General features: G+C 35.5%; 1 protein-coding gene across 1 annotated transcript in view; it reads right to left on the reverse strand.

Annotated features, from left to right (window-relative positions):
* The window catches only part of TMEM232 (transmembrane protein 232), a 197794-nt gene extending 170815 nt beyond the window's left edge, over positions 1 to 26979 (reverse strand). Inside the window, exons 1-6 of the mRNA XM_047072694.1 lie at positions 26861 to 26979; positions 14726 to 14837; positions 13285 to 13390; positions 10815 to 10972; positions 6595 to 6694; positions 1757 to 1923 (exon numbers count right to left, since the gene is read on the reverse strand). Of these exons, the coding sequence (XP_046928650.1) occupies positions 1757 to 1923; positions 6595 to 6694; positions 10815 to 10972; positions 13285 to 13390; positions 14726 to 14837; positions 26861 to 26979 (762 nt within the window). The remainder of the gene's footprint in view (positions 1 to 1756; positions 1924 to 6594; positions 6695 to 10814; positions 10973 to 13284; positions 13391 to 14725; positions 14838 to 26860) is intronic.
* Between the last annotated feature and the right edge of the window lie 977 nt (positions 26980 to 27956).

Raw genomic sequence — 27956 nt, forward strand, 5'->3', positions numbered from 1 at the left:
TATATATTTATTGTTAAAACATTTTTAAACTTAAAAACAAGATCCCTTTTGTTCATGAAGTAATTGGTGTTCATTAGTAATTATAACCAAAAGGTTCAAATTACTTAGCATATGTCACTCTATGTCAATGATGGAGCAACACTAAAGCTAGAATGATGACATAGATGTGGTTAAATATGTTTCCTTTAATACTTATATTTTACTTGATTTTAGAAAGGGCCCAAGGGAGGCACATGGGTGGCTCAGCTGGATGAGCGTCCTACTCTGGATTTTGGCCCAGGTCATGATGTCTCAGTTCATGAGTTCAAGCCCCATATATGGCCCATGCTGGCAGTGTGGAGCCTGCTTGGGATTCTCTCTCTCTCTCTCTCTCTCTCTCTCTCTCTCTCTCTCCCCCCTTCCCAGCTTGCTCTCTCTCTCTCTTAAAGTAAATACATAAACTTTAAACACACACACACACACACACACACACACACACACACACACACATGCATTTAGAAAGGGCAGAAGGGAGGGGCACCTGGGTGACTCAGTCAGTTCAGTGTCTGACATTTGATTTCAGCTCAGGTCATGATTTCACGGTTCCTGAGATCGAGTCCCACATCAGCCTCTGCACTGACAGTGGGAAGCCTGCTCGGAAGTCTCTTTCTCCCTCTGTCTCTGCCCCTCCTGTGTGAGCATGTACCTGCACATGGACACACACACACATACACACTCTAAATAAATAAACAAACAAACTTTGCTCTCTTAAGAAACAAAAACAAATACAAACAAACAAAAATTTAGAAAGGGCCTAAGGGAAGCATGGGAAAATTGTAAGGCAACTCATAACTATTTGAAAAAATAGTCTTTCTCAAAAATTTTTAGTGGTTTCAACTTCTCTTATGTTAAATATATTTTTTCCTTTTTAAGAAATTATTAGAAAAACAAATTTTCTGTTTGTAAACTATGAAATAATAAGTCTATACAACAAAAAATAAAATAACAAAAGAATCAAGGTTTTAAAGTGTTCACTGCTTTCTTTTGGAGTATATGTGAGAAAAGGAAATATATTATGAGCCCCAGAGATTGAAGTTTGTCTTTTGACGTACATCAGCCTATAACATATATGAACAAATTATATGGTTCACTGTAGTTCTGTTGGCATAATACATAGTTTATTACAGACCAAGCAATTATATGATTGGGATAGTTTTCTCTAATGTTAATCACTAATGTCCGAGTTAGAAATTAAAAGAAAATTTTTCATATTTTCATATTTTCATATTTTCATAGGAATTATTTTATTTCCTCAATTTTGAACCATTTAAAAACATTTCAATTGATTTAAATAGCACTTTAAATGTTATTACATATGAATTATGGCAGCATAAAATACTACAAATGCTCTCATTAATAGCCTGTACTTTATGTACTTTCCTTTTAATGTAAATGTAATATCTTAAAATCCTCATTATAAGTTAATCTAAATTGGGGTGCAATTTCCAATTAAATTGCTGAGATGGAATCTATAAGGAAAAAGGCATTATGACACTACTCTATTTAAAGTAGTGGTGCTGCATATTGATGCCTACTAATCTTATTAACTACATTTCCCCTGTCCAGGAAATGTGCATATGGTTTAGTGTTTTTGCTGTTCATTCCTCTCCCCGGCCCCACCTCCAGCTAAACTCATCTTCTGCAATGTTACTGTATTGGCACGCACAATTATTTCATCGTATGCTATCTGATTCATTACATACTAGGATATACTCACCATATCCGAATCTATGTTCTTATAGCTTTTCTTGTTTTCGACAGGGTTAAAAATTGATCCAGAAGGGAGTTCTCTTTTACATATTATTTCCATGGTTTTCAGAATGAATTGCATATTTGACAAGATGTTTGGATACTTGTAATATGACCCTCCAGAGAAAGAAAGTGCTATTGTAAGAAAAATAATTTGTGATAATTATGTCATTAATATCTTGCATTATGTTTCATTTTGTTTCAGTTACTAAAATATAATGAAACTTAGTATGTAGATGATGAAACTGCTATCCATTTCCGAATCTCTTCAAGATTTCTAATGTTATGTATGACCCCTGGTGGTATAATAGAAAACTGCAAGGTAAATAATTAATACATAACAGTTTATAATTCAGAACAGCAATTGGTATAATGGTTGAACACCTAATTAAGTACAGTTACTGTACAACAATGCTTTGAAATTTCCAGGTGAAAATAAATACATTTATAACATATACTCTATTCATAATGCATACTTTGAAACTGTAATCCTACAAACAAACCAAGTCATTGCTTTTAACCCTACATTCTCCAGTTTTATTTCTTTTCAAGATGTTATTGTTGTTGATTTCTTAGAAAATATATTTTAAATATGGCAACAATTATTATCATTTAACATAACACTATGTTGGTATTTAACAGAACCATATTTATGCTGTTCTTTTTATAAACTTCTGGACAATTTTTGAGTTTCAATCTACTGAGAGTGGAAAAATTAGTAATAACTACTCTTCTACTGGGTGGCTACATAAATAGGAAGCAGTTGCTAATGGCCCCAGGTAGAAATCATTCTATTGTTGAAGACAAAGATGTAGCATATGTAAGGCTCTACTTAACAGTATTTGAGAGCCGGGCAAAATCTGGGGCTTTTATCCTTATATGGAACAAAGATGTTGGTTTTCTCAGGATATATCTACAAGAACAAGCTAATGTGATAAATTGAGGTTTTATGCAAATTATTTTTCAAAATTTATTTGCCATCATCATCTGATTATTTGTTGAGTCACTATGCTGAACACAGTGAGGAGCTGAAAGAGGATTTATAATGTATGAAGAAATCAAAACAAGTGGCACTCTAGCCAGGAACTCTTGCTCTGCTAGTCTACAATCTTACCTTGGTTTTATGCCCTGTCCAAATTGGTAGTAGTGGTGCATACTGGTCACTCTCCAAAGCACTTCCACCATTACCTTCTATTCCCTCCTCCATGACTTTTTCCACAAATATCCCCTTTCTTGTATCTCGAGTCTCTTAATCTCTTACCCTACAACACACTAGTCTTTTCCACTTTTGACTTTTTTTTAAATTCAATCCACTTAAACTAAAAAGTTTATTTAAAATTTTAAAAAAGAAAACCAAAGCAGGGGGCATCACAATCCCGGACTTCAAGCTATACCACAAAGCTGTAATCATCAAGACAGTATGGGACTGGCATAAGAACAGACACTCAGGTCAATGGAACAGAATAGAGAACCCAGAAATGGACCCACAATCGTATGGCCAACTAATCTTTGACAAAGCAGGAAAGAATATCCAATGGAATAAAGACAGTCTCTTCAGCAAGTGGTGCTGGGAAAACTGGACAGCGACATGCAGAAGAATGAACCTGGACCACTTTCTTACACCATGCACACTAACTCAAAATGGATGAAAGACCTCAATGTAAGACAGGAAGCCATCAAAATCCTCAAGGAGAAAGCAGGCAAAAACCTCTTTGATCTTGCCCGCAGCAATTTCTTATTCAACACGTCTCCAGAGGCAAGGGAAACAAAAGCAAAAATCAACTACTGGGACCTCATCAAAATAAAGAGCTTCTGCACTGCGAAGAAAACAATCAGCAAAACTAAAAGGCAACCGACAGAATGGGAGAAGATATTTGCAAATGACATATCAGATAAAGGGTCAGTATCCAAAATCTATAAAGAACTGCTCAGACTCAACACCCAAAAAACAAATAATCCAGTGAAGAAATGGGCAAAAGACATGAGTAGACACTTCTCCAAAGAAGACATCCAGATGGCCAACCGACACGTGAAAAAATGCTCAACATCACTCATCATCAGGGAAATACAAATCAAAACCACAATGAGATACCAACTTACACCTGTCAGAATGGCTAACATGAACAATTCAGGCAACAACAGATGTAGGCGAGGATGAGGAGAAAGAGGATCTCTTTTGCATTGTTGGTGGGAATGCAACGTGGTGCAGCCAATCTGGAAAACAGTATGGAGGTTTCTCAGAAAACTAAAGCTAGAACTACCCTACAACCCAGCAATTGCACTACTAGGCATTTATCCACGGGATACAGGTGTGCTCTTTGGAAGGGACACATGCACCCCTATGTTTATAGCAGCACTATCAACAATAGCCAAAGTATGGAAAGAGCCCAAATGTCCCTCGATGGATGAATGGATAAAGAAAATGTGGTGTGTATATACAATGGAGTATTACTTGGCAATCAAAAAGAATGAAATCTTGCCATTTGCAACTACATGGATGGAACTGGAGGGTATTATGCTAAGTGAAATTAGTCAGAGAAAGACAAAAATCATATGACTTCACTCATATGAGGACTTTAAGAGACAAAACAGATGAACATAAGGGAAGGGAAACAAAAATAATACAAAAACAGGGAGGGGGACAAAACATAAGAGACTCATAAATATGGAGAACAAACTTAGGGTTGCTGGAGGGGTGATGGGCTAAATGGGTAAGGGGCATTAAGGAATCTACTCCTGAAATCATTGTTTCACTATATGCCAACTAATTTGAATGTAAATTTTAAAAAATAAAGTTAAATTATAAAATAAAAAAAAATTTTTTAAGTTTTTTGAAAAGATAAATTGATAAGACTCACCAAGGAAAAAAAAAAGAGGACTCAAATAAGTAAAATCAGAACTAAAAGTAGATGCTACTATAGAAATGCAAAGGATCCTAAGAGACTACTATGAACAATTATATACCAGCAAGTTAGATAAGGTAGGAGAAATGGATAAATTCCTATGACCATATAACTTACCAAGATTGAATCAAGATGAAAGAGAAAATATAAACAAAGTGATTATTGACAAGGAAATTGAATCAGTAATCAAAAACCTCCCAACAAAGACCAGACAGCTTCACTGATGAATTCTATCAAATATTTAAAAAGAATACAAATCCTTCTCAAACTCTTCCAAAACATATGGAAGAGAAAGGAACTCTTCTAAACTCATTTTACAAGGCCAACATTACCCTACCAAAATCAGACAAGGATGCCACAAGAAAAGAAAATGACAGGCCAATATCCATGATGAACATATATCCACAAATCCTCAAAAAAAATATTAGCAAATCAAATTCATCAATATATTAAAAGGATCACACACCATGATCGAGTGGGATTTATTCCAGAGATACAAAGATGGTACAACATCCTCAGATCAGTCAATGTGATACACCACGGTAACAAAATGAAGGCTAAAAATCATATGATCATCTCAATAAATGCAGAAAAATCATTGGACGAAATTCAACATCTATTTATGATTTTTAAAACTCTCAACAAAGCCAGTATAGAGGGAATGAAACTCAACATAATAAAGGCCACATATGACAAGGCCACAGTTAACATCATATTTATAAAAGGCATCCAAATTGGAAAGGAAGAAGTGAAACTGTCTTTTGACCTTGTTTTTTCATCCAAACTATTGACATATTTCTCTTTCTTTTATAGCTAACTTTTTGTAATAGTTCAATATCTCTGTCTCATGCTTAAACTTTCCCTTCACTCTTTATTTACCTGCAATCTGAATTTTGCTTCCACCTCTCCACTGGGAATGCTCCCAAGATCAACAGTGACTTTATGCTTACAGAAAGCCATCAACTTTCAGACCTCCTACCATTTAATACTTCAATAGCTCTTCATAATGTTGATCTTCTTGAACCTCCCCTCTTTGGATTTCTATGTCATCACTCCCTCTTATTTCCCTTCATTAACATATGTCACCCCAATAATTTATTAAATGTTTATGTTCCCCAAGCCTATTCCTAGAATTAATTTCCCACTACCACCACCTCCCACCCCCCAGGTTATTTCAGCCTTGTTAACATGGATGACTGTCAAATCATGTACGTTAATATCCAAGAAATAAGTGAATTCCAGACTTCGTTTATTTCCCTTGTTCCAAGTCTATATTTCCAACTGCTCACTGGGTATATACACCTGAGTGACCTTTAAAACTCAATATGTCCAGTGTTTCTCCAAATGTTTTTCAGTTTAGAATACCATTACCTTGACTCTATTTGTCAATATGTAAAATTTAAGATTCCTCCTGAATTCCTCATTTTCCCTTATATACAGTCTGGATCCAATTGATCACCCAATCCAGTCTTTTTTTCCTAAACATTTTCCAAAACAATTTTACTCTATTTCATTCCCATTTTCAAAGTTCATAATCTTTAACATCTCCTGCCCAACTAATGTCATAGCTAACTGATGTCCTGTATCCACTCTCTCTTTACTCCAGTTCAGCATCTACATTGCCACCAATGTTACCTTACTAAAATATAAAATTAACTTTCTTGAAATCTGGAAAGGTAGACATGATTACAGATGAGGAAACTGAGTCACAGACAAGGTCATGTATTTAAGTAGGAAAGTTAAAACCCATGCAATCTGGCCCAGAAGCTGTGTTCTGCAAAACTGTACCTATTATCTTTCATGAAAAATAAAATACAGCTTATGTTCTTTATAGTGATAGTCTGAGCTTCTCAAACTATAACATAAAACATTTATTAAGTGTAGAAAATAAAAGATAGTCTACCGTATAAATATGGTTGAAGCCTAAGTAAATGTTGTTTAAAAGTTCCTAGGTGACCATGCAGGAAATATATAAAAAGTCGTAAAAAGACCAAATAGCCAATCTGTCAAAAGAAAAAGAAAAAAGTATTTTTGTGCTGCATCAATAAATGTGTAAAAACTATGAGGAAAATAAACCATTTTATTGTTACATTTGCTTTGATGAAACAATTTCAGACTCACTTGAGATTATGTGCTTTTGAAATAACTTTAAGACATTTATATCAAGATTGAAAGACTGGTTCAGCCAAAAACCTTTTATAAATCGTCTCTACATTATATATAATGACCAGTACCGACTGCTATTCTGTTCTATGTCCTATAGAACAGTATTTTTCAAATCACAAGTCATGCCCCTTAACTGAGTCATGAAATCAACTGAGAGGGGATTTTTAAACAAAATAGAAGAGAAGAGAAAATATCATAGTACATTGCACAGTTCAGTATATAAATCAGTGAGTATTACGTGTGTGCTGGGTTGCAATGCAGAAGATATTTCTTCCCATGAGTCTCAGCCAAAACAGTTTTAAACACATTTCTTTAGATAATTTTGAGAAATGTTCTGCTGGTGCATACTATGCTACACTGAGATCCCAATTCCCCTATGAAGAAAAAGTCATTGCTGAATAAACACTGCCCTGTTACCTCCATCAAGTTTCCTGTAGAGCAAGTTTGTTTGACATTGAATATGGGAAATGGAGTATCTGCAAAAATATATGATATGCAAGTTTTCACAGAAAATGAGAGAAAACCCCCACAAACGATAGAAATAAATGGAACACAAATTCCTTAACTGCTAAATCAAAAGATTTGGGAAAAAAAAAAACAAATAAAACAGTATCACTGTCAAGATATAGATAGTCCAAATCAAATCCTCTTAATAGTGATGCAGGCTAGTGTCAGATCCACATGTAAAAAAATAATAATAAAATAAAAAGGATGAATCTACCCAGTGGCAGTGATTCAACCAAGACAATGTAACAAATAAGTGGCAACACTGGGCTTTGAACCCAAGACTATGTGTTGCACCAAAAGTCATGAACTTTCTGTTACAGCTGTGATTTCCAAATACTTTTATCACAAAATTCTATTGGTAAAATAAATTCTGAGAATGCACCATCAGTATTTATATATGTATCTATAAATTATGAACATGCACCATCTATAGACTTAAAAAAAATAAAAAGAAAATGTGTATAAAGCATACCCAAGGAATCTCTTCATATAGACCACTTTGATATAGTACTGTACTTCTCTAAGAGATTGAAGTTAGATGGGAAGTGGAAATTGTCAAATCATTTAAAAGAATATTGCAGCATTCTAAGTGGGAGTATTAAAATCAAAATACCTATTGTTATAGACGTTGAATGAAAAAATAATAAGAAGGGGAATAATTTGCAAGGAATTAGAGATGGATATTGAAAGGAAAATTAATATTCAAAAATTTCATGTCAGAGAAAATCAAAAAATTCATGAAAAACAGATCAGTTTGAATAATCACTGTATTATACCCCAATTTGGTCATGAGTTTCACCTGACCCTGGGCTATCCCTAGTAATAACTATGCTTGGCAAAATGATTTGAAAAGCTTTCATCTATAATATTATAAAAGGCTAAATTTTTATTTAAAAATCTTCCTTTCTATACATCTAGAATATTCTGGGACCTTCTGTGCATCTTTCCTCATGTCTCATTTGTGTACATATTCTTTCTGTAGCTTGGCAGCTTGAACTTTGCCTCCTAGGCTGAATCTCTCTGCTTGTCGTTTTTCTCATTCCTAGCCCTCCCATCTTTCCTTCCTTTATTCTTTATTCCCCTTCTTTCCTTCTCTTTCCATCACTTCTTCTCCTCATTACTCCGATTCTGTTATCTAACTACAAAATAGAAATACTGAATAATATTTATTATGTGTTATATTTCAATAGTTGGTTATGTGTTCCATGTTTTTTATAGAAGGTTGAAGAACACTTTATATTTGTGTCTAAACTATATTAAACTATTGTTCCTTATATGTTATTCTCCACACTTCAGTGGTAGACTTTGATACTTCAGATGATTCTACACACATAGATGAATAACAAGGAAAGAATGCACACAAAATCTGAAAGTAAATAATATTATGGTATCAAATATTTCTGGTACTTCCCAACACTGGGCCAAATATTACTGAACAACAAAATGGTGCATATGAAGGTGGGTGATGCTTTCCTGGCAATACCTTTCAGTATAGCATATTTTCAAAGAGAAGAGATCAAAAGAGAGGTTTCCAACTGACTGTCAGATATATAATGAAAATTCTACAAAGGGAGAGGAGTATATCTGAAATGGCTTCTTGCCTGAAATCAAAGGTATTTATAGAGCATGCTTATTTCCACTATCTCATTTATATTATCTAGAAGAATAAGGAGTAGGCTTTAAAATTAGCAAATCTGAGAGGCAAGGTAAATGTATAGCATTATGACTGACAGTCCAATGGACTCTGGGGTTCAAAACCTTCTCTGCTGAGACCTTGATAATTCACTTAGACTCTCTATGCCACAGTCTGTAAAATAATGGCTAACAATAGCATCTATCTTTTAAAATTGTTTTAAAGATTAAATAAGTTAATATGTCTAATACATCTGAAGTGCTGATCATTGTTCAAGTTCTGTGCAAGTGTTCACAGCTGCTTTATGAACCTGTGCAAATTGTCTAAACTGTCAGGTGAGAAGATATAGGAATCTTTTTAAAATTAAATGACATAGTATATATAAATTATAAGCAATTTGTACAATGGCTAAAACTTTATTTTATAGTCATTTATTGCTAGCAGAAATATAAAAGGCAACGAACGGAATATGTCCCTAAAGGGGATGAGAAGAAAAAGGAAGAAAAGCCAGACTTGCTCTATGTTTCTCCTTCCATTCTTTTTCCATTATAAAATATGTACAGATGTATATATCTTTTTAAATCTCTTCAATAATTATATAATCTTTTCTATATCTCCATAATGGACAGTTTTGGGAACAGAGGAAAAAGAAAGAAGATAAAGTCATCATAATCTTACCACCCAAAGACAGCCATTGGTAAAATCTTGTCTCTCTTCTCCCAGCCCTTCTATGCAAAGCTTCGATTCTTTGCACATCCAATTTCTATTATGTGTTCTCTGAATCTCGCCTGGTCTTTTTAAGTCTTTTACCCCCAAACATGTCTGAGAGGATCTAGGCTTGATTTCTAAGGACTGAAACATCATATCTTCCAAAAATGCCCTGGCTAATTCATTAATATTTTCATGGTTGATTTCTACAGTTCACAGTCAAAACTGAATAAGAAATTACTTTTGCAATAAATAATCATAATTTTTGCAAGTAATTCTTAAAATATCATATTTTAAGAGTATCTATTTATTAAGAATTTTTTCTCCCAGGGGCGCCAGGGTGGCTTAGTCGGTTAAGTGTCCGACTTCGGCTCAGGTCATGATCTCGCAGCCGGTGAGTTCGAGCCCCACATCAGGCTCTGTGCTGACAGCTCAGAGCCTGGATCCTGCTTCAGATTCTGTGTCTGCCCCTCCTATGCCCATGTTCTGTCTCTCTTTGTCTCTCAATAATAAATAAACTTCAAAAATTAAAAAAAAGAATTTTTTCTCCTAGTTTTTCTTTATCTTCTTTGCAATAAAACTACCAGTTAAGCTAAGTGTTTTTGACTAATAATAAATTTTACAGCAGGCAACCAGCATCATCACAGGGAGTAGACCCATATGACATCCAGGACCTTATGAAACATGAACTACATGAAGATAGTTTCCCATCTGATGGCTCTAAATGACACAGAATACTGAGAGAACAATTCACCTTCTCAAATTGGGCAACTGTTTAAGGTTGTCAACATTTTAAAATGGAAAGAGGTATTTAAAAATTCTTAAAATAGAAAGGAAAAATGCTATATATATTTAGACATAAATTAAACTTGATTTTAATTATTATTTTCTTACATAGTTGGTGAACTTATATGTCCTCAAACTATCTCCTTTTGGATATCAAGTAATAATGTATTATCCACATTTAGAAAAGATTAAAATAAATTAACAAACAAAAGAATATTCCATAATGAAACCAAATGGCCTGTTTAGGTCCTAAAACAGGTGTCATGTGACCTCATGCAGTATGTGTAGCAATTAAAACACATTAAAAATATTTTAAAACATACCTTTGCCAGCTTTATTTCAATTGAATATAAGTATGCCTTTTGGAATGCATCACAACAGAGTCTATATAAAACTGATTCCGCAACAAAAAATAATGCAGGCAGATGATCATAATCAAAGGAAGCATGGTCCAGGGAAGCATAAAGCATATTTAAAGCTTCTGAAATATTAAAAGTTGGAAACATCATAATTCATAAGTAATGCTATTTGCATGCTACAATTAAGTCTTACAATTAACTATTTGCTGTCACCAAAGCCAGATTGTGGTTTTAAAATATTTACAAATTCTTTGACACCCCTCCCATCAAGAGGTGAAGTCTACACCCCTTTCCCCTTTTCACCCCTTTTATTTCACTTATTGAACCTGAGTAGGTCTTGTGACTGCTTCAACCAATAGAATGCAGCAGAAGTGACACTGCGTGATATTCAAACCGAGATCAGAAAAGACAATACAGCTGCCACTCCGATCTCTTTCTCAAGATGCTAGCTTTTGAACCCTAAGCAGCCATGTAGGAAGTCTTAATTACTCAGAAGTCACTAAGCTAGAGAGACTACAGAGATAGAGATAGAAGAGAGACAGAGAAATGCCCAAGGAGCTCCAGCTGTTCCAGCCAACACAAAGTAGATCGCCAGGCCACACAAATAATGGTGGAGAAATGGGACAGAACTGGATAACAGAAGACAGTGCTAAAGATAAGTACTATAAAGAGTGAAAAACTAGAAAATGAAGGCAGAGGAAGTAAGACCCAGGGGAGATGAGTGAGGAAGAATATCAAGCTAAGGCCCCAGAGAAATTACACCTCAAATTATTACAAAGATTTTGAAGAGCTGTCATGTAAATATCTGAAAAGAACAGCAAATGCAGGGACTTGAGGAAGAAAAAGCCCTGACACATCCAAGGAATAAGAAGGAGAACAGTACAGCTGGAGCAGAATGAATAAGTAGGGAAGGCAGCCAGGAGCCAGATCATAACGAACCTTGTAGTTGGGGCTTATTTTAAGTGTAATCAAAAGGCACTAGAATTGATTTAAGCTTTGGAATGGTCACCGCTGCATGGAAAGTGGATGGACTATAGAATGAGGAGCAGACAAGAGACAAGACAGGTGTGGAGGGTTTTCAGTTGTGGAGCTGGTAAGACAAATTCATACTTAGGTTTTTTATTTGGAGTTCAATATCTTGATGAGTGAAAAAGCTTTTGACTGTGTAACAGGAAATATAAAGACGTGTCTTCAAAATAAGTATGTTCATTATTTCCCAAGATCGTAGTTGGAAATACTGTAGGGCTGGCTCATCTAACTGCCCTGGGTATGTATTTTTCTTTCACCTTCCAGTTTCTCTGATATACATGCTGACTGTGATGACCACACAAGCTCCATGCATTATTTTCTTACCAACTCATTTAGAGAGGAATCAAAAGGTATAAGAAGGGAAGAAGTGCTTTCTCCCCAGGCTTATTTTTTCAAAAGCAATTCAACAAAAAGTACTCCAAATAGACCTATTTTTTATATCTCTGGTCAGGACCAGGTCACGTGACCACTCCTAATCAGGTCATGTAATCACTTGGAAGCAAAAGAGAATGGCCATGATTAGTTTAAATCAACTATGACCTCCCCCCGGATGCCCAGGCTGGGAAGCGCCGGTCTTCTGAATCACATGACTGAAGGATACCTGAACAAAACAGGTTTAATGAACAAAGAAAAGCAAGCAGCTGCTGGTTGCTGATAAGCTAGGGTTGTTTACTTCAATATCATTTAAAAATTTAGTATAGGTCAGGCTGTGGATAGCACTGTGATGAAGTGCCATATAGGTAGGTTAAATACAAAATTGTTCTTACTCTTCCTGTTGCTTGAAAAGTCCCGGATAGCACTACAAAACCCAATTTACATAGGAAAATACTCTCTGACCTCATATGGTTAACATTTTAAAACTCATTGTAAAAGGCATACACATAAAATTTAGGATAACGATAGGAGGAATTTTACCTCCTTAAAAATAGTGTTTTTTAATTTCTTTTTTAGATTGGTTGGAGGATGGTTTAAAAGGAGACATATAAATGAGAAGTGATAAATGAAAAGGTAATGAGTAAAATGGCTGTTTAAAATAAGTGAAAAACAAACAACCATTTGGCTAACGTCTTATGAGTAAGAACTATAAAAGTCCAAAACAAGTTTCTCTAAAGTATAGTGCCTATTGTAATTCAAAATCACTAAATGACATTTTATATTACTTTTTAATTAGCCAGAGCAAAAGTTTCTAAAACACTTTTGTAATTAAAATGTTGAACAAATTCACGAATTCAAAATTACAAAAGGAGCTTTCCTAATGAAACATTACCAGATATTTTGATACAGAAAGGCAAATTTTCCTTGGCTCCTGCATAGTTTTCAAATGTTAAAGTTCACAAATTATACCTTCTCTGCTAATCTAGAAAACACTTGCGGTAACTAAAAAGAGCTTAGTTAGAGCACATACCATCTTGAATTTCTCCTTTGCATTGAGCCAGATATATTACTTCCGTCCATGCAGTAGGAAGATGAACATGCTTCCCAGAGCCCAAGGTTTTGAGACCCAATTTTCTCTGTTATGGGAAAGCATGAAAAAAGGCAAACAAAAATGTACAGCTTCTTACAAATTTATGTTTATTTAATTATACTCTGAAGGTCACTCTAGGAGGCTATGCTCTACAACCAGAGATGTATAAAACTTTTTGTTTTGCTTTTCTTATTTTTATTTTTTGGCATTTTCTGTAAATTGTTATTAATGCTAAAATGTAAGGAACGTTTGCTAATATTCTGAGTTATGTCATTAGTTATTTGCTAGAAATAATTCTTTTATTCTTTACTTTCTAAGGATTACTTCTATCTCATTTCCCCACCAAGAGAAAGCATCTCTGATTCTAGAAGGAAAAGTATATTGAACAAATGCAGTTCGACAGAAAGTAGTTTGAAGCCAGTTTGCTGGAAAACCCTGGCTACTTCACTGTGAATGGACTGAAATTAATGAACATGAGATATATACCAAGATGACCAGTCTTTTCTTAATGGTCCCACTCCTAGGACTGCCCTGGGGAGCAGCTGGCCAATTGGAGAGAAGCTCACAGATGAATGTACCTGCTAGCACCTCTTGGCATGAAGTACATTATTTTTCTAATCAAATTTTTTCAAAATTTTAAAAAATATGAGCAACAGTGAACTGAAATACTGGGAAATAACAACCACCACCACAAAAAAAAAGATGGCTTAATTTATGCTTCAATTTTGTTCAACTTTTATTGCATGATTTTTTTTTTGTATTAAAGCAAAATCATAGGTATATTAGTTTCTTCCAAACAAACTGGATCTAATGTAAGAAAAGTAAAACAAAGACTTATTTCACTTCTTGTTCTGTTTTGATATGTGTTTAAAAATCTGGAAATTAATGGCACACTCTTAAAGAATCTCTTTTCTACAAGTTAGGTGAATAATTTGTTACACAGAAAGAATAGAGTATTCTGAATAGTTTGTTACACAGAAAGAATAGAGTATTCTGGGCATGTATAGTGAAGGTTTAGGAAATCTTCCTTTCTTCTTTGGGACACTTCATATCTCAGTCAACCTTTTTTTTAGAAAAAAGTGGAATTTTCATAATCAAAAATTTATTCTCCAGCCTTTCATACTTTGTGGCGAGCCCTTGGTCAAGTGTCAACAGCTACATTTCCCTTTAACTTATGGATAATCTCCACCTAAAAATCCATTTGACATTGAATTATTTGGCTATAAGCTTTAACTTTATTTTGCATTAGTATCTTTAACTATGCTCACTTATAACTTTAAAAAAGTATTTCTTATTTTTCCTTTCAGTATTTTGGAACATGTAACCACTCACCATAGAACAGAAAGTCCATATATTAAGTAATCAAAGAGTGTACTATTACCTTACATCTGAGGATATTTTTTCTAGCTAGGTCCAACAATTCTTCCTTCTCTTTTGGATTTTTTGTTTCGTTGAATCTCAAGATGAATTCTTTTGTGATTGAAAATGATGGCCTAAACCAAACAAATCAATAATTATAGCTAACAGTTCCAAATTTTAATTTGGGAATACCAGGGACTGGGTGTAACACTTTTCTTTTAAAAAAGTACTTTACCTTAATAAAAATGTTTCATACACACATATAGAAATCAGTGAAATAAAAAGAAAATATGTGTACAGACCTCCTAGACTGATCTAATCATGATCTTAGATTGAGAAACAGAATTCTCATCATGTCAAAGAATTTTGTAGTCTCTGAAAAAAAAAAGTTTCTGAAATGGTTGCCAGAAGTCTTGTTGGTATATGCCTTCTTCATAGGTAAAACTCAGCACAGCTCCAGTTATGTTGAAAACTAATTTATCTCTTCACATATATCAGTGTAGGTTCAATTTAAGCTAAACCTTTATTCCCTCCATGCAAGTAGAATCAGTCCAACTGTGGCTGCGGTAAAATGAGCGAGGGAGGAAAGATGTATGTGGTAAGGTCAGAGAGGTGACAAGTAGCCAGATTAACTCTGGATGAGATGGGAAGTTATTGCAGGGTTTTGATTAGAGGAGTGGCATGATTTAACTTAAGTTTTAATAGGATCATTCCAATGTCATATTGAGAGCTGGAGTGTGGAAAGGTGGGAGGTAGCCAGGGAGGAGGCACATGCATACTTAGGTGAGAGATAACAGTGGCTTAGATCAGATTAGAGCAAGGTCGGTAAAGAGAAAAGTTTGGATGATGGGTATATTTTGACATTAGTTCCAGCAAGACTGCCTGAAGAATTAGAAATTAGGCATGAGAGAAAAAAAAAGAATTCATGATTGAACTGAATAACTGGAAGGATGGAACTGCAATTTTCTGAGATGGGGAAGATTGCTGGAGAAGCAGGTTTGGGGTGAGGGCAGAGAATAAATTCAATACTGGACATATCGTGTTCGAGATGGCCATAGCCATCCAGGCGGGGACATGGAACAGGCAATCAGACATAGGAGTTCAAATTTCAGATGAAAAGTTCAGGAGAGATACATCAATTTTGGAGTCATTACTGAGTCATTAAATACACATACGGTATTTAAGGTCTTGCCAATGAAAAGGAACCCCTGTGGGAGTGCATAGAGAATAGATGAGCATTTCAAAGAGAAGTGGGAAAAATAAGTTGAGGGTGTATGCAAAAGAATGAGGAGAGTGATTATAATGATATACCATAAGATTTAAGATGAGCATGGGATCAAAAGTGATATCAGAGGAATGATGAATAGCTGATAGAATCAATGAGTTCTTTATTTGTGTGACCAAATAACTGTTGGAGTCATGCCATTAGAAGGAGTGATCTGGAAGAAAAAAAAACCACATTTTTCAAGAACTACCATGTTCAGAATTTCGTGAAATAGTTGCTTTGTGGTCACAGGCCTTTTCAGGAGACAGATATATGTAAAAGTAAAGACAGTGCCTTATGATCACAGGATGAGGAGAGGTAATGGCATGGTGTCCTATAAACCAGAACCAAATATAGATATCCCAGTGAAGAACCAACTCTTTAACTGCCATCCTAAAATGTGCATTTATTCAGTCATTCATTCAGTAGGCATTTAGTGACCATCTCCTGTTAATCTTGGAAGTGGGGATACAACGATGGAATAAAAAGCCCTGCCTTCAAGGAGCTTACAGTAAAATAGAGGAAGAGTTCAGGTTTAGCACTCTGGTAGCATTGGCATTCTGAAATGAGTAACTCCCATTTCTTGATTTTGTGTTCTCTATTTCACTCTCCACCTTGGAGACAATCTGCTTAGATAAATACAGTGAAGGTTGGCTGAAAACTCTTTCTCAATAGTCATCTAGGATGACATATCTTTGATCCACATGAAGGCTCCAAAATAGCTTTAATCTTCACATGTGTACTAAGTGCTATGGGAATTTCAAGAAGGTATCCCCTTTATGCAGCTAATCTTTTATAAATTTCATTAGAAATTATCTTTTTTAAAATATGAACATAACAGTGCTTTTCATAACAAACCAAATATGAAGGGATGCATAAGAAAAAGTTAACACACTTAGACTCCCAACATTACTGCCTCCGGTCATACCCATCAGAAATAGCCAAGATCAATGGTTTAGTGCATATCCTTGCATACCTTTCTCAATGTTCACAAACATAAATAGACCTATAAATAATTATATTTAAATAAATGGAACCATGTACATAGCACTGTAGCATTCTTTCTTCATTAAATTTATTAGACATGCCTCTAGTTCAAATGATGCTAATATGCAGTAATATGAACATACACAAATGCAACAATTCCTTTATTGATTGACATCTCCCATTACTTCCTGTATAATTTTGTCCACCCAAACTGATGCCATAATTTTATTTTTTTAATTTTTTTATATTTATATTTGAGAGACAGAGAGAGACACAGCACAAGTGGGGGAGGGGCTGAGAGAGAAGGAGACACAGAATCTGAAGCAGGCTCCAGGCTCTGAGCTGTCAGCACAGAGCCCAACGTGGGGCTCGAACTCACAAACCATGAGATCACGAACTAGGCCAAAGTCAGATAGATGCTTAAGCGACTGAGCAACCCAGGCGCCCCTGATGCCATAATTTTAAAAAATCCTTGTACATGGCCTGATATTTAACAGGTACACACTATTCTAATTTATCTATCCCCATACTATATGTAAGTGATGAATCACTGGGTTCTATACTTGAAACCAACACTATATTGTATGTTAACAACTGAAATTTAAGTAAATATATTTAAAAAAGAAAAGAGTAAATATAGGCATTTGAAAAGAAAATATGCTTTAGCTTCCCACCCTCCAACTTCTTCCCACATTCTAATTTCTTCAAAGATAAATGTAATCTATTATAAGTATATAAGTGCAGTCGTATGGAAAAGGAAGTAAATAAAGATCATTCTAATTTTACATATACAGAAAATATACTTGGCATGAATACCCTACCTAAACTATTTATGTTACCTGTGAATTCAGAATTATTTTAGCTGACAATTCATTTGTTCGGTAAATATTTAAGGGAAGTCTCCTACATACAAAGTATTTTGCTATATACAGTGAGGGCTAGAAGAGGAATCAGACTTGGCCTCAGAAAGTTCCCAATGTGGGAAAGAAGTGAGATGCAACAAAAAGATGTACTAAGAAAAATAAATAAATAAAGGAGGGGCATCAGGCTCTCTGCTGTCAGTGCAGAGACTGCTTCGGATCCTCTGTCCCCGCCCCCCCCCTTTGCCCCTCCCCTGCTCGCATTCTCTCCCTCCCTCTCTCTCTCTCTCTCTTCCCCCCCTCTCAAAAATAAACATTAAAAAAAAAGGAAATGAAATCCTGTGAGAGTTTAGAAGTAGAAATAAATTCCTAGTCCCGTAATCTTGGTTTAATCACTTAATCTGTGTGAACTATCATTTTTCATCTGTGGAAATGAGGACAACATCTTGTAGAATTTTGAAAAGTATCATTGCAGTCTGGTTCCCAGTATATATCAAGTGCTGGATAACTGTTAGTTATAAGCATTACTGTTTTGGGTTAAAGATCCAGAAAAAGCTTCTTTGCAGAAATGGCACTTAAGCTGTAACTTGAATACAAAGGAACTGGAATGTGACAGAATAGCAGCTGTCCTTTCAAAATTCTTTATCTGACTTTTCTTTGGCACATGATCACCTAGCTACTCTATATTTCCCAGTCTTTCTGGCAGCTAGATGTGGGCATATGGCCAAGCTAATGGGATGTGAGCAAATGTAATATATGCAAATTTCAGGTCACCTCTAACTTGAAGGCACACCATTTTCTCTAGAATTATACCTTTTTTCCCTCTGGTGGACCGGAACACAAATATAGCGCTGAATCAGCTTTGATTAGGCAGATGAGTACAACACCCTGTGAGATAATGAAGGTCCTGAGTTTTCTCACTACAAGCAGGGCTGTCCTGTCAGCCTAGACCCACTGACTTTTTATGTCAGATAAATACATTTCTATCTTACCTAAGCCACTGAAATTAGTGGCCTCTTTCTATAATTGTTTCCAATTTACCCTAACTATTGCAAATGGGAACAAAGAGAAAAAATAAAGAATTTAACCCAGCATAAACAGACAGAATGCTTAAAATCAAGGTAGGAAATGAACATGGAAATTCTGGGTTGAGGACAAACATAAATGGCATTGAAAGGTGGTCTGTGGCAGAGATTTATAGCTTCCTACATTGGTGTCTGTTCTCATTTTCTTACAAAAAGATTCTTTCTTGCAGTTAGATATGCCTGTATCTCTATGTTTCAGCCAGTAAAATGTAAGTAAAATTCAGATAGTAGTTCTGGGAAGTTTACTACAAAGGGGGAACAGACCCTTCTGCCCTTTATCCTCCTGCATGAAGCATGACTGTGATAAGTGGAGCTTCAGCAGCCACGATAAACCCATGAGATTGCCTTATGTGTAAGCCATGTGCGGCAGAGCAGACGGATGGAACCTAGGTTCCAGATCACCATACCAGCTCTGGACTGACTACATTCAGAGAAATAAATTTTATTTTTATTTAAATGGCATTGCTATTTATGATATTCTTAGTTGCAGTGGGCACTAATTCTACGTTACGCACAGGTTTTTAAGTTTTATTTAATAAATAAAAAGGAACTGTTGTGCAGAAGAATTATGAGATTACACTGTACTTTAGGATGTCTAAATTCAAAGTCATATGTTGAATAGTTTTAAATGAGGAGTCACTCTTGGGAAGCCACTCAGCAACTATTTCAACAATGTAGGTAAGAAGTAAAAAAGGTCTGAACTACAGTTTGGGCAATACAAATGAGGAAGAGTAAATGAATATGAAAGATTAGGTGGAAGCTAAACCAATAGGGCTTGATGACTAATAGGATGTGAGAAGAATTGTGAGACTGGAGGTAAGATAATCTCAAGGCTTTGAGCCTACACAATCAGTAGTAGAGAGCTGACATTAGGACAATAAGATGGAGGAATAAGGGTAGATGATCTGTGCTGTTCTGGACAACTGATTATGATTTACCTGTGAGGCATCCAAGCGGAGAGGTCTATGATCCAGACTTGTGAGGCAGGTATTAGGAAGTGGATAGGATATGGAAATGAAGATTTCAGATTCAACTACTATCACTGATATTCAAAAGCCACAAAATTTCAAGAGGAAGAGTACTGAGGAAAAAAAAAGAGTCAAGGGAGATCTTTGGACAAATTCCGTAGTTAGAGGCAAGAAGAAAAGAAGAGACAGTGAATATAATAAAAGGAGATTCAGGGGAACACTTCAATGGAATTCAAATATGTGTATAATTTGGGGTATAAATTCCTTCTCTGAGAATTGTCCATTACTTATAGTCCCTACTGAATCAGTAGGTCCAGCTTCTATATTAGTATCATATGATCCTACCTCCCTGACTGTAGCTGATTGGGTCACATCACCTGTCTGAATCAAGTTAGGCCACTCTAATCCTCTCTACAGGGATTTTAAATAATTACCTGATACTTTAATTAGTTGATGTTAGAGCGGAACAGAAATGTTAGAGTCTTGTAGAGCCAAGAGGTGGCTTTTGCTGAGAGGCCATTCAAGACAACAAAGCACCCCAAAACAGAAAGCTACTTGGTCACCATTGGAGCACCCAATCAATGTTTGTTAGATTATTTACTAATGTATAGCCAGAGCCGCTATCTTTTTCATGTTTCTAGTCTAGTATAGATGCAGACTACATCTGTCAAGTTGACCATTTTATCTCTTGTATCAATTAGAGAACATAATGAGTACTGAATGAATGAATGAATGACGCCTGGCTATGCCTTCTGCTCTCAGGTTCCACCAGACAACCCTGTATCCTTCCCTTACATTTTCCTTTTGCCTAAGTTAATTTGATGTTGTGTCTGTTCCATGCAAACAAGCAATTCTAGACTGAGACAGCAAAGAACAGAATGTAGAATAAGACGATGACCAAACATACATCTGCAGGGAATCAAAACTAAGGACAAAGAGACCACTAGAGTTAATGTTTAGAAAGTGAGTGGAAATCTTTAAGACAGTAGTGTCACTAGTGAAACACTGATACTGAGTTGAGTTTAGGGATAAGAAAATTCTAATGTCTGAAAACATTCCGCAAAATTCAAGCACACAAAGCTTATAAGGTCTCCATGATTAGTGCCTGTTTTGGCCATAAATATTGTGCAGAGTCTCAGATTCACTTGACTTCTGCCTGCATGATCTCCATGGGCAAACACTGAGCTGCCTCTCCTCTTCTACATTTGGAGTAGCCACCTTGTGAGTGACACAAGATGGAAATATGGTAAGTTAGCACCTATGGGGTGAATCTTGATGAAGGAAAATGCTAGACAAAAAGGAACAAATGATATGAATAACCCTCCTCATTTCTCCATTCTGTGGACTATTGTGAGATGTGGCTTCTCCTTGAAAGCAGTCTTAAAAAGTCCCATATGCCAAATATGGACATGTCTCTCCTGTGTCTCATTATGGCAAGATGCGATTTAGTGCTCCAGGAGGTAATGCATCAAGGCTTCCTGTCTCATTTTCCTTTTTTTTCCACCTTTAGTGAATTGACCTTGCATACCTTACATAAAGTATTAGAATTCTAATCCTCTTCTCATATTCTACCTTCTAGTGACTTGGGCTAAGACAGTGGTATAAGCCTAAGTATAAGAGGTCTGTGGTTTCTAAGATTTTGCAAGACTTTATGTACCTCTACAGACATCCTCATCAGTAGCTACTGACCTCTCATTTGGGGTAATACATTCTTTTTTTTTTTTTAATTTACATCCAAATTAGTTAGCATATAGTGAAACAATGATTTCAGTAGATTCCTTACCCATTTAACACATCCCCCCTCCCACAACCCCTCCAATAACCTGTTTTTTCTTTCTCCATATTTAAGAGTCTCTTATGTTTTGTCCCACTCCCTGTTTTTATATTATTTTTGTTGCTCTTCCCTTATGTTCATCTGTTTTGTCTCTTAAAGTCCTCATATGAGTGAAGTCATATGATATTTGTCTTTCTCTGACTAATTTCGCTTAGCATAATACCCTCCAGTTCCATCCATGTAGTTGCAACTGTCAAGATTTAATTCTTTTTGACTGCCGAGTAATACTCCATTATATATATATATATATATATATATATATATATATATATATATACACATACATATATATATATATGTGTGTATATATATATATATGTATGTGTATATATATATATACACACACCACATCTTCCTTATCTATTCATCCATTGATAGACATTTTGGCTCTTTCCATACTTTGGCTATTATTGATAGTGCTGCTATAAACATAGGGGTGCATGTGTCCCTTTGAAACAGCACACTTGTATCACTTGGATAAATACCTAGTACAATTGCTGGGTCATAGGGTAGTTCTAGTTTTAATGTTTTAAGGAACCTCCATACTGTTTTCCAGATTGGATGCACCACGTTGCATTCCCACCAACAATGCAAAAGAGATCCTCTTTCTCCTCATCCTCGCCAACATCTGTTGTTGCCTGAGTTGTTAATGTTAGCCACTCTGACAGGTGTAAGGTGGTATCTCATTGTGGTTTTGATTTGTATTTCCCTGATGATGAGTGATGTTGAGCATTCTTTCATGTGTTGGTTGGCCATCTGGATGTCTTCTTTGGAGAAGTGTCTATTCATGTCTTTTGCCCATTTCTTCACTGGATTATTTGTTTTTTGGGTGTTGAGTCTGAGCAGTTCTTTATAGATTTTGGATACTAACACTTTATATGATATGTCATTTGCAAATATCTTCTCCCATTCTGTCGGTTGCCTTTTAGTTTTGCTGATTGTTTCCTTCACTGTGCAGAAGTTTCCTATTTTGATGAGGTCCCAGTAGTTGATTTTTGCTTTTGTTTCCCTTGCCTCTGGAGACGTGTTGAGTAAGAAATTGCTGCGGGCAAGATCAAAGAGGTTTTTGCCTGCTTTCTCCTTGAGGATTTTGATGGCTTCCTGTCTTACATTGAGGTCTTTCATCCATTTTGAGTTTATTTTTGTGTATGGTGTAAGAAAGTGGTCCAGGTTCATTCTTCTGCATGTCGCTGTCCAGTTTTCCCAGCACCATTTGCTGTCTTTATTCCATTGGATATTCTTTCCTGCTTTGTCAAAGATTAGTTGGCCATACGATTGTGGGTCCATTTCTGGGTTCTCTATTCTGTTCCATTGACCTGAGTGTCTGTTCTTGTACCAGTACCATACTGTCTTGACGATTACAGCTTTGTGGTATAGCTTGAAGTCTGGGATTGTGATGCCCCTGCTTTGGTTTTCTTTTTCAAGATTGCTTTGGCTTGGGGTCATTTCTGGTTCCATACAAATTTAGGATTATTTGTTCTAGCTCTGTGAAGAATAGGGGTAATACATTCTAAAAAAAGCTACATTTAATACATAATTACATGGGTTCATGCTCTTTATGGCCATCCAGATCCTGTCACCATATTTTTGGCTAAATCATCTATAGTCATCCTCAAATGCTACAATATATAGGTCTCAGGCTAAAATTAACAGGCCTAATTAAAATTTAGAATTTTACTTAAAGGCTTATAATAATTCAGATAAATGAAAAACAAAGCCTATAGACAAAATAAACAAATGATCAGAATATAAATGTTAAGTCTAGAAAAGTTTCTTCTTGCTGCTGACAACACATATTTAGAGCCCATATTATAAAGCTAAATTGTATTATGAATGTATACTTATAAAAATCAGAAATATTAGGGGCGCCTGGGTGGCTCAGTCGGTTGGGCGGCCGACTTCGGCTCAGGTCATGATCTCGCGGTCCATGACTTCGAGTCCCGTGTCAGGCTCTGTGCTGATAGCTCAGAGCCTGGAGCCTGTTTCAGATTCTGTGTCTCTCTCTCTCTGACCCTCCCCTGTTCATGCTCTGTCTCTCCCTGTCTCAAAAATAAATAAAACGTTAAAAAAATTTTTTTAAATCAGAAATATTATATAGATAGGTACATGTATAGTATTTTTAAATATTTAGAGCATGTATTTGTAGAGCACATTTTACTATCTATAAAAGTGTCAAAAACATTAATAAAAAGAAAAAATTGGGGGCTTATTAACATTTTAGGAAACTGAAGACTCTGGCCTTCCAGATATAAAAAATATTTCTATGAAAAAGATGTACAATAATCTAATAGCTTGACTAAATCTTCCTAATGTAAGACTTACATTCCCTTTAATTCTTTCCAGTCACCTAAAATAAATGTATATATTTGGTGTAAGTCTTCAAAATCTTCTGGTCTTCACCATCTCTGAGATGAAGTAGAAAAAGCAAAACAGACTATACACAATAAAATAATCTTAGTTATAAAAGAAAATTGTGACAAAATAGTAATACTCTGAACCAGTAATCCATTATAAGATTGTGTGATTTTTCTCTTTGGTCCAGAATAGACTTCAGTACCTCATCTGAAAGATTTACATGCAGCCCTAAATGTGTCTCTAACAGAATCCATACTAGGCCTGCAAAAATCCATGTTTCTAAGGAAGAATAAGTGAAACAAATACAATATGAGGCATATGACAATTCATGTAACACCTAAGAAGGAAAACAAAAGTGATGTCCCTTCATACAAGACAGTTCTCTGCTTCATCTCAAACAGTTTGTGCCAGGAACAGAATCTGGTTTACTTGGTACAAGGGGTCATGGAGAGAAGACCAAGTATGTTTTCTAAGTGACTGTGCAGTACGAAAAACCCAGAGCTTCCAAGGTACAGAAAACTTGGACTCCCTTCACATTGTCTAACTAAATACCTGAGGTAAAAGCAATCAGAACTAATCCCAATCCTTTCTCTCCAACTCCAGGGATATGTAAAGAATGCTGTCTTGGTGCTCAGCAGAGAAAGAAAGAGAAAGGAAAAAAAAAAGTGTGTGTGTGTGTGTGTGTGTGTTTGTGTGTGTGTGCGCGCGCGCACGCGCGCGTGCATGCTGCTGAGATCAGCCTCAATGCAGATTTATACTCCAGGCAGATTTTAAAACTCAATTGGTAAATATGGTAACAAGAGAAGTAGTCACGTGGAAAACAGATCACATATCAGAATAAATTGTTCCAAACACTACAGTAAAAAGAGACCAAAAAAAGGAAAATACAGACTAAAGAGTGAAAGGTGAGGGGCGCCTGGGTGGCTTAGTCAGTTAAGCGTCTGACTTCGGCTCAGGTCATGATCTCACAGTCCGTGAGTTCGAGCCCCGCGTCGGGCTCTGTGCTGATGGCTCAGAGCCTGGAGCCTGTTTCAGATTCTGTGTCTCCCTCTCTCTCTGACCCTCCCCCGTTCATGCTCTGTCTCTCTGTCTCAAAAATAAATAAACGTTAAAAAAAAAATTGAAAAAAAAAAGAGTGAAAGGTGAAATATACAATGAGATGGTCTAATATACATGTAGTCAAGACTCCCAGAAGGAAAGAAAAGAGAAAATGAGTTGTCAAGGTAATTTCTAAAGAAACAATATCAGATAATTTTTTAAGAATTATGATACAGTCCACAGATTTAAAAGGTTTGAGAGATCCAAGCAGAATAATTGTTTAAAATTACATTCTGACACACCATAGTAAACTGCAGAAAGTGGAAGACAAGAAAATTTTGAAAGCATATAAGTGGAGGAACACAGATTAATATGAAAGAAATAGCACCAAATTTCACCTAACTTCTCAATAGCAATAATAGAAGCTATGAGTAGGACATTAATCTGCTGAGGGGAAAAAAAGGAATGAAGAAATAATTATCAATAATAAAGCAATTATCAGTACGGATTGAATTAAAAACATAACACTGACTTAAGAAACCAACCAGAGGGGCGCCTGGGTGGCGCAGTCGGTTAAGCGTCCGACTTCAGCCAGGTCACGATCTCGCGGTCCGTGAGTTCGAGCCCCGCGTCAGGCTGATGGCTCAGAGCCTGGAACCTGTTTCCGATTCTGTGCCTCCCTCTCCCTCTGCCCCTCCCCCGTTCATGCTCTGTCTCTCTCTGTCCCAAAATAAATAAACGTTGAAAAAAAAAAAAAAAAAAAAAAAAAAAAAAAAGAAACCAACCAGAGATAAAGGAGTTAAGTATAATTACATTTTTATTTATCTGGAAAATGCAACTTTATATTCATGTATATTAAAATCAAAAAATGAACTGAAATGATATCTAGCATAATTATTTTAGTTGGGAGGGCACGTGGTCAAAGATTTTCAAGTTTATCTGTTTGTTGATCTATTCTTTATTAAAGAAAGGTATTTGAAACAAATGTAACCATATGTCACCATGCAAGTTTTATTATGTATTCTATAATTCTCTTTACTTTCAAGTTTTTAAAATTTTCTTAAAATCACACACAATTTTTAAATTATCAACAAACTTTGATCTAGTGACTTCATTTTAGAAACTTTACCCCAAGGAAATAATTTGAAATGCAGAAATAAATTTTCTCTTGGCTTAATTTGAAATAGCAAAGGACACAGAAATAACTGAAGTGCTTCACAATATAGTAGTTATTAAATACTTTCTCTTTTGCACTTCATAGATTATTATGGCAACTTAGCAGACATATATGTTTAGAGGAAAAATGCTTATTTTAAACAAAAAGTATACAACTCAAAATTTTAGAAATATATGATCATTGCAAATTATGAATCCATTTATTTACAAAATAGTAAACCTTAATATTTTTTTTTAAATTTTTTTTTCAAAGTTTATTTATTTTTGGGACAGAGAGAGACAGAGCATGAACGGGGGAGGGGCAGAGAGAGAGGGAGACACAGAATCGGAAACAGGCTCCAGGCTCTGAGCCATCAGCCCAGAGCCCGACGCGGGGCTCGAACTCACGGACCGCGAGATCGTGACCTGGCTGAAGTCGGACGCTTAACCGACTGCGCCACCCAGGCGCCCCTAAACCTTAATATTTTTATCCTTAGTTATAGAATTATAGGTGATTTTTAAAAAATTATTCATAACAATTTGTACTTTCTAAATTCTGCAAAGCATATGGGTCTGCTAGTTTAATAACATGAAAACTTTTTCAAACTTACTTTGATTTATTACTCCTTCTTTTCCTTAAATTTTGAAAATTCAACGTCAAGAGTTTTTCATGATAAGAGGAAGATATCACTGCTAATTTACTAATCATGGGTGATTTGTTGACAGGCATAGTCACAGATCATAAACCTAAACAGAAATATTAAACTTTGTATTAAAATACAAATGCACTCACAGTACCACATAATACATTACATGCAAATTCATGAGTTGTGGGGAAAAGGGTGGTAAGAAGGAAAATCAGGCTGAAGAAAGAAATTACATTAAGGAAGAATTTAAATTTAATTTAAAATGTCAGACCCAGGAATCAAACCCAACTTTGAATTGAAAACCCATGTGCTTTCTATTATGTTACTATTTAAAACTTATTCTGTCATATAATATTTAGCTTTCATTATACTTCAGCTGTTTTATCAGCAAAACCATTGGAAGATCATGGCATCATAGTTCAGAGGATACAATCAAACTGATTTATTTTACTGCTCTGTGCCTCAGTTTCTGCACTTGTACAATGGGAATACTACCTCCTTACAGGGTTGCTGTAGGAAATAAACAGGTGCATAAATGTAGATTGCTTAGAATTGAGCATGGCATATAGGAAGCTTTCTGTACAGGCTTGTGATCATTATTAGATCACTATGCTTTCTATTTCTTAAAATTACTTGCAAATTTTTCTGTCCTCTGTCTTTTTTTTAGCATTTAGATTATGTTTTCCCTGCTTGCTCTCAAATCCAGATGTATTTTCCTTTTTAAGTACATCTGAATACATTTTATGAGTGTATGACCCAAATTAGAACATACTATTTTTGTTTGGTAGAGCATTTAAACAGCAAATGAAGTAATGAAATAGGTAGTCAAGTTTTACATTGAATTGTTTTGCACTTCACTTTCAAGCTAGCTAATTTTTAAAACTGATCATTATATTAGTCAAGGTTCTGGCAGGAAGCAGATGGCACACTCAAATGGAGTAAATGAATAAAGAGACTCAAAAGACATATGTAGAGTTATTGAAATAAAAAACATACAATAAAATAAAACCCAAGATGGTGCCATTCTCGGGGTCTGGAAGAAGGGGGTGACACACCACTG

The sequence above is a fragment of the Lynx rufus genome, unplaced genomic scaffold (assembly GCF_022079265.1).
Source record: "Lynx rufus isolate CCGP_SWC_20201006 ecotype Redwood Valley unplaced genomic scaffold, mLynRuf1.p SCAF_1, whole genome shotgun sequence".
NCBI lineage: Eukaryota > Metazoa > Chordata > Mammalia > Carnivora > Felidae > Lynx > Lynx rufus.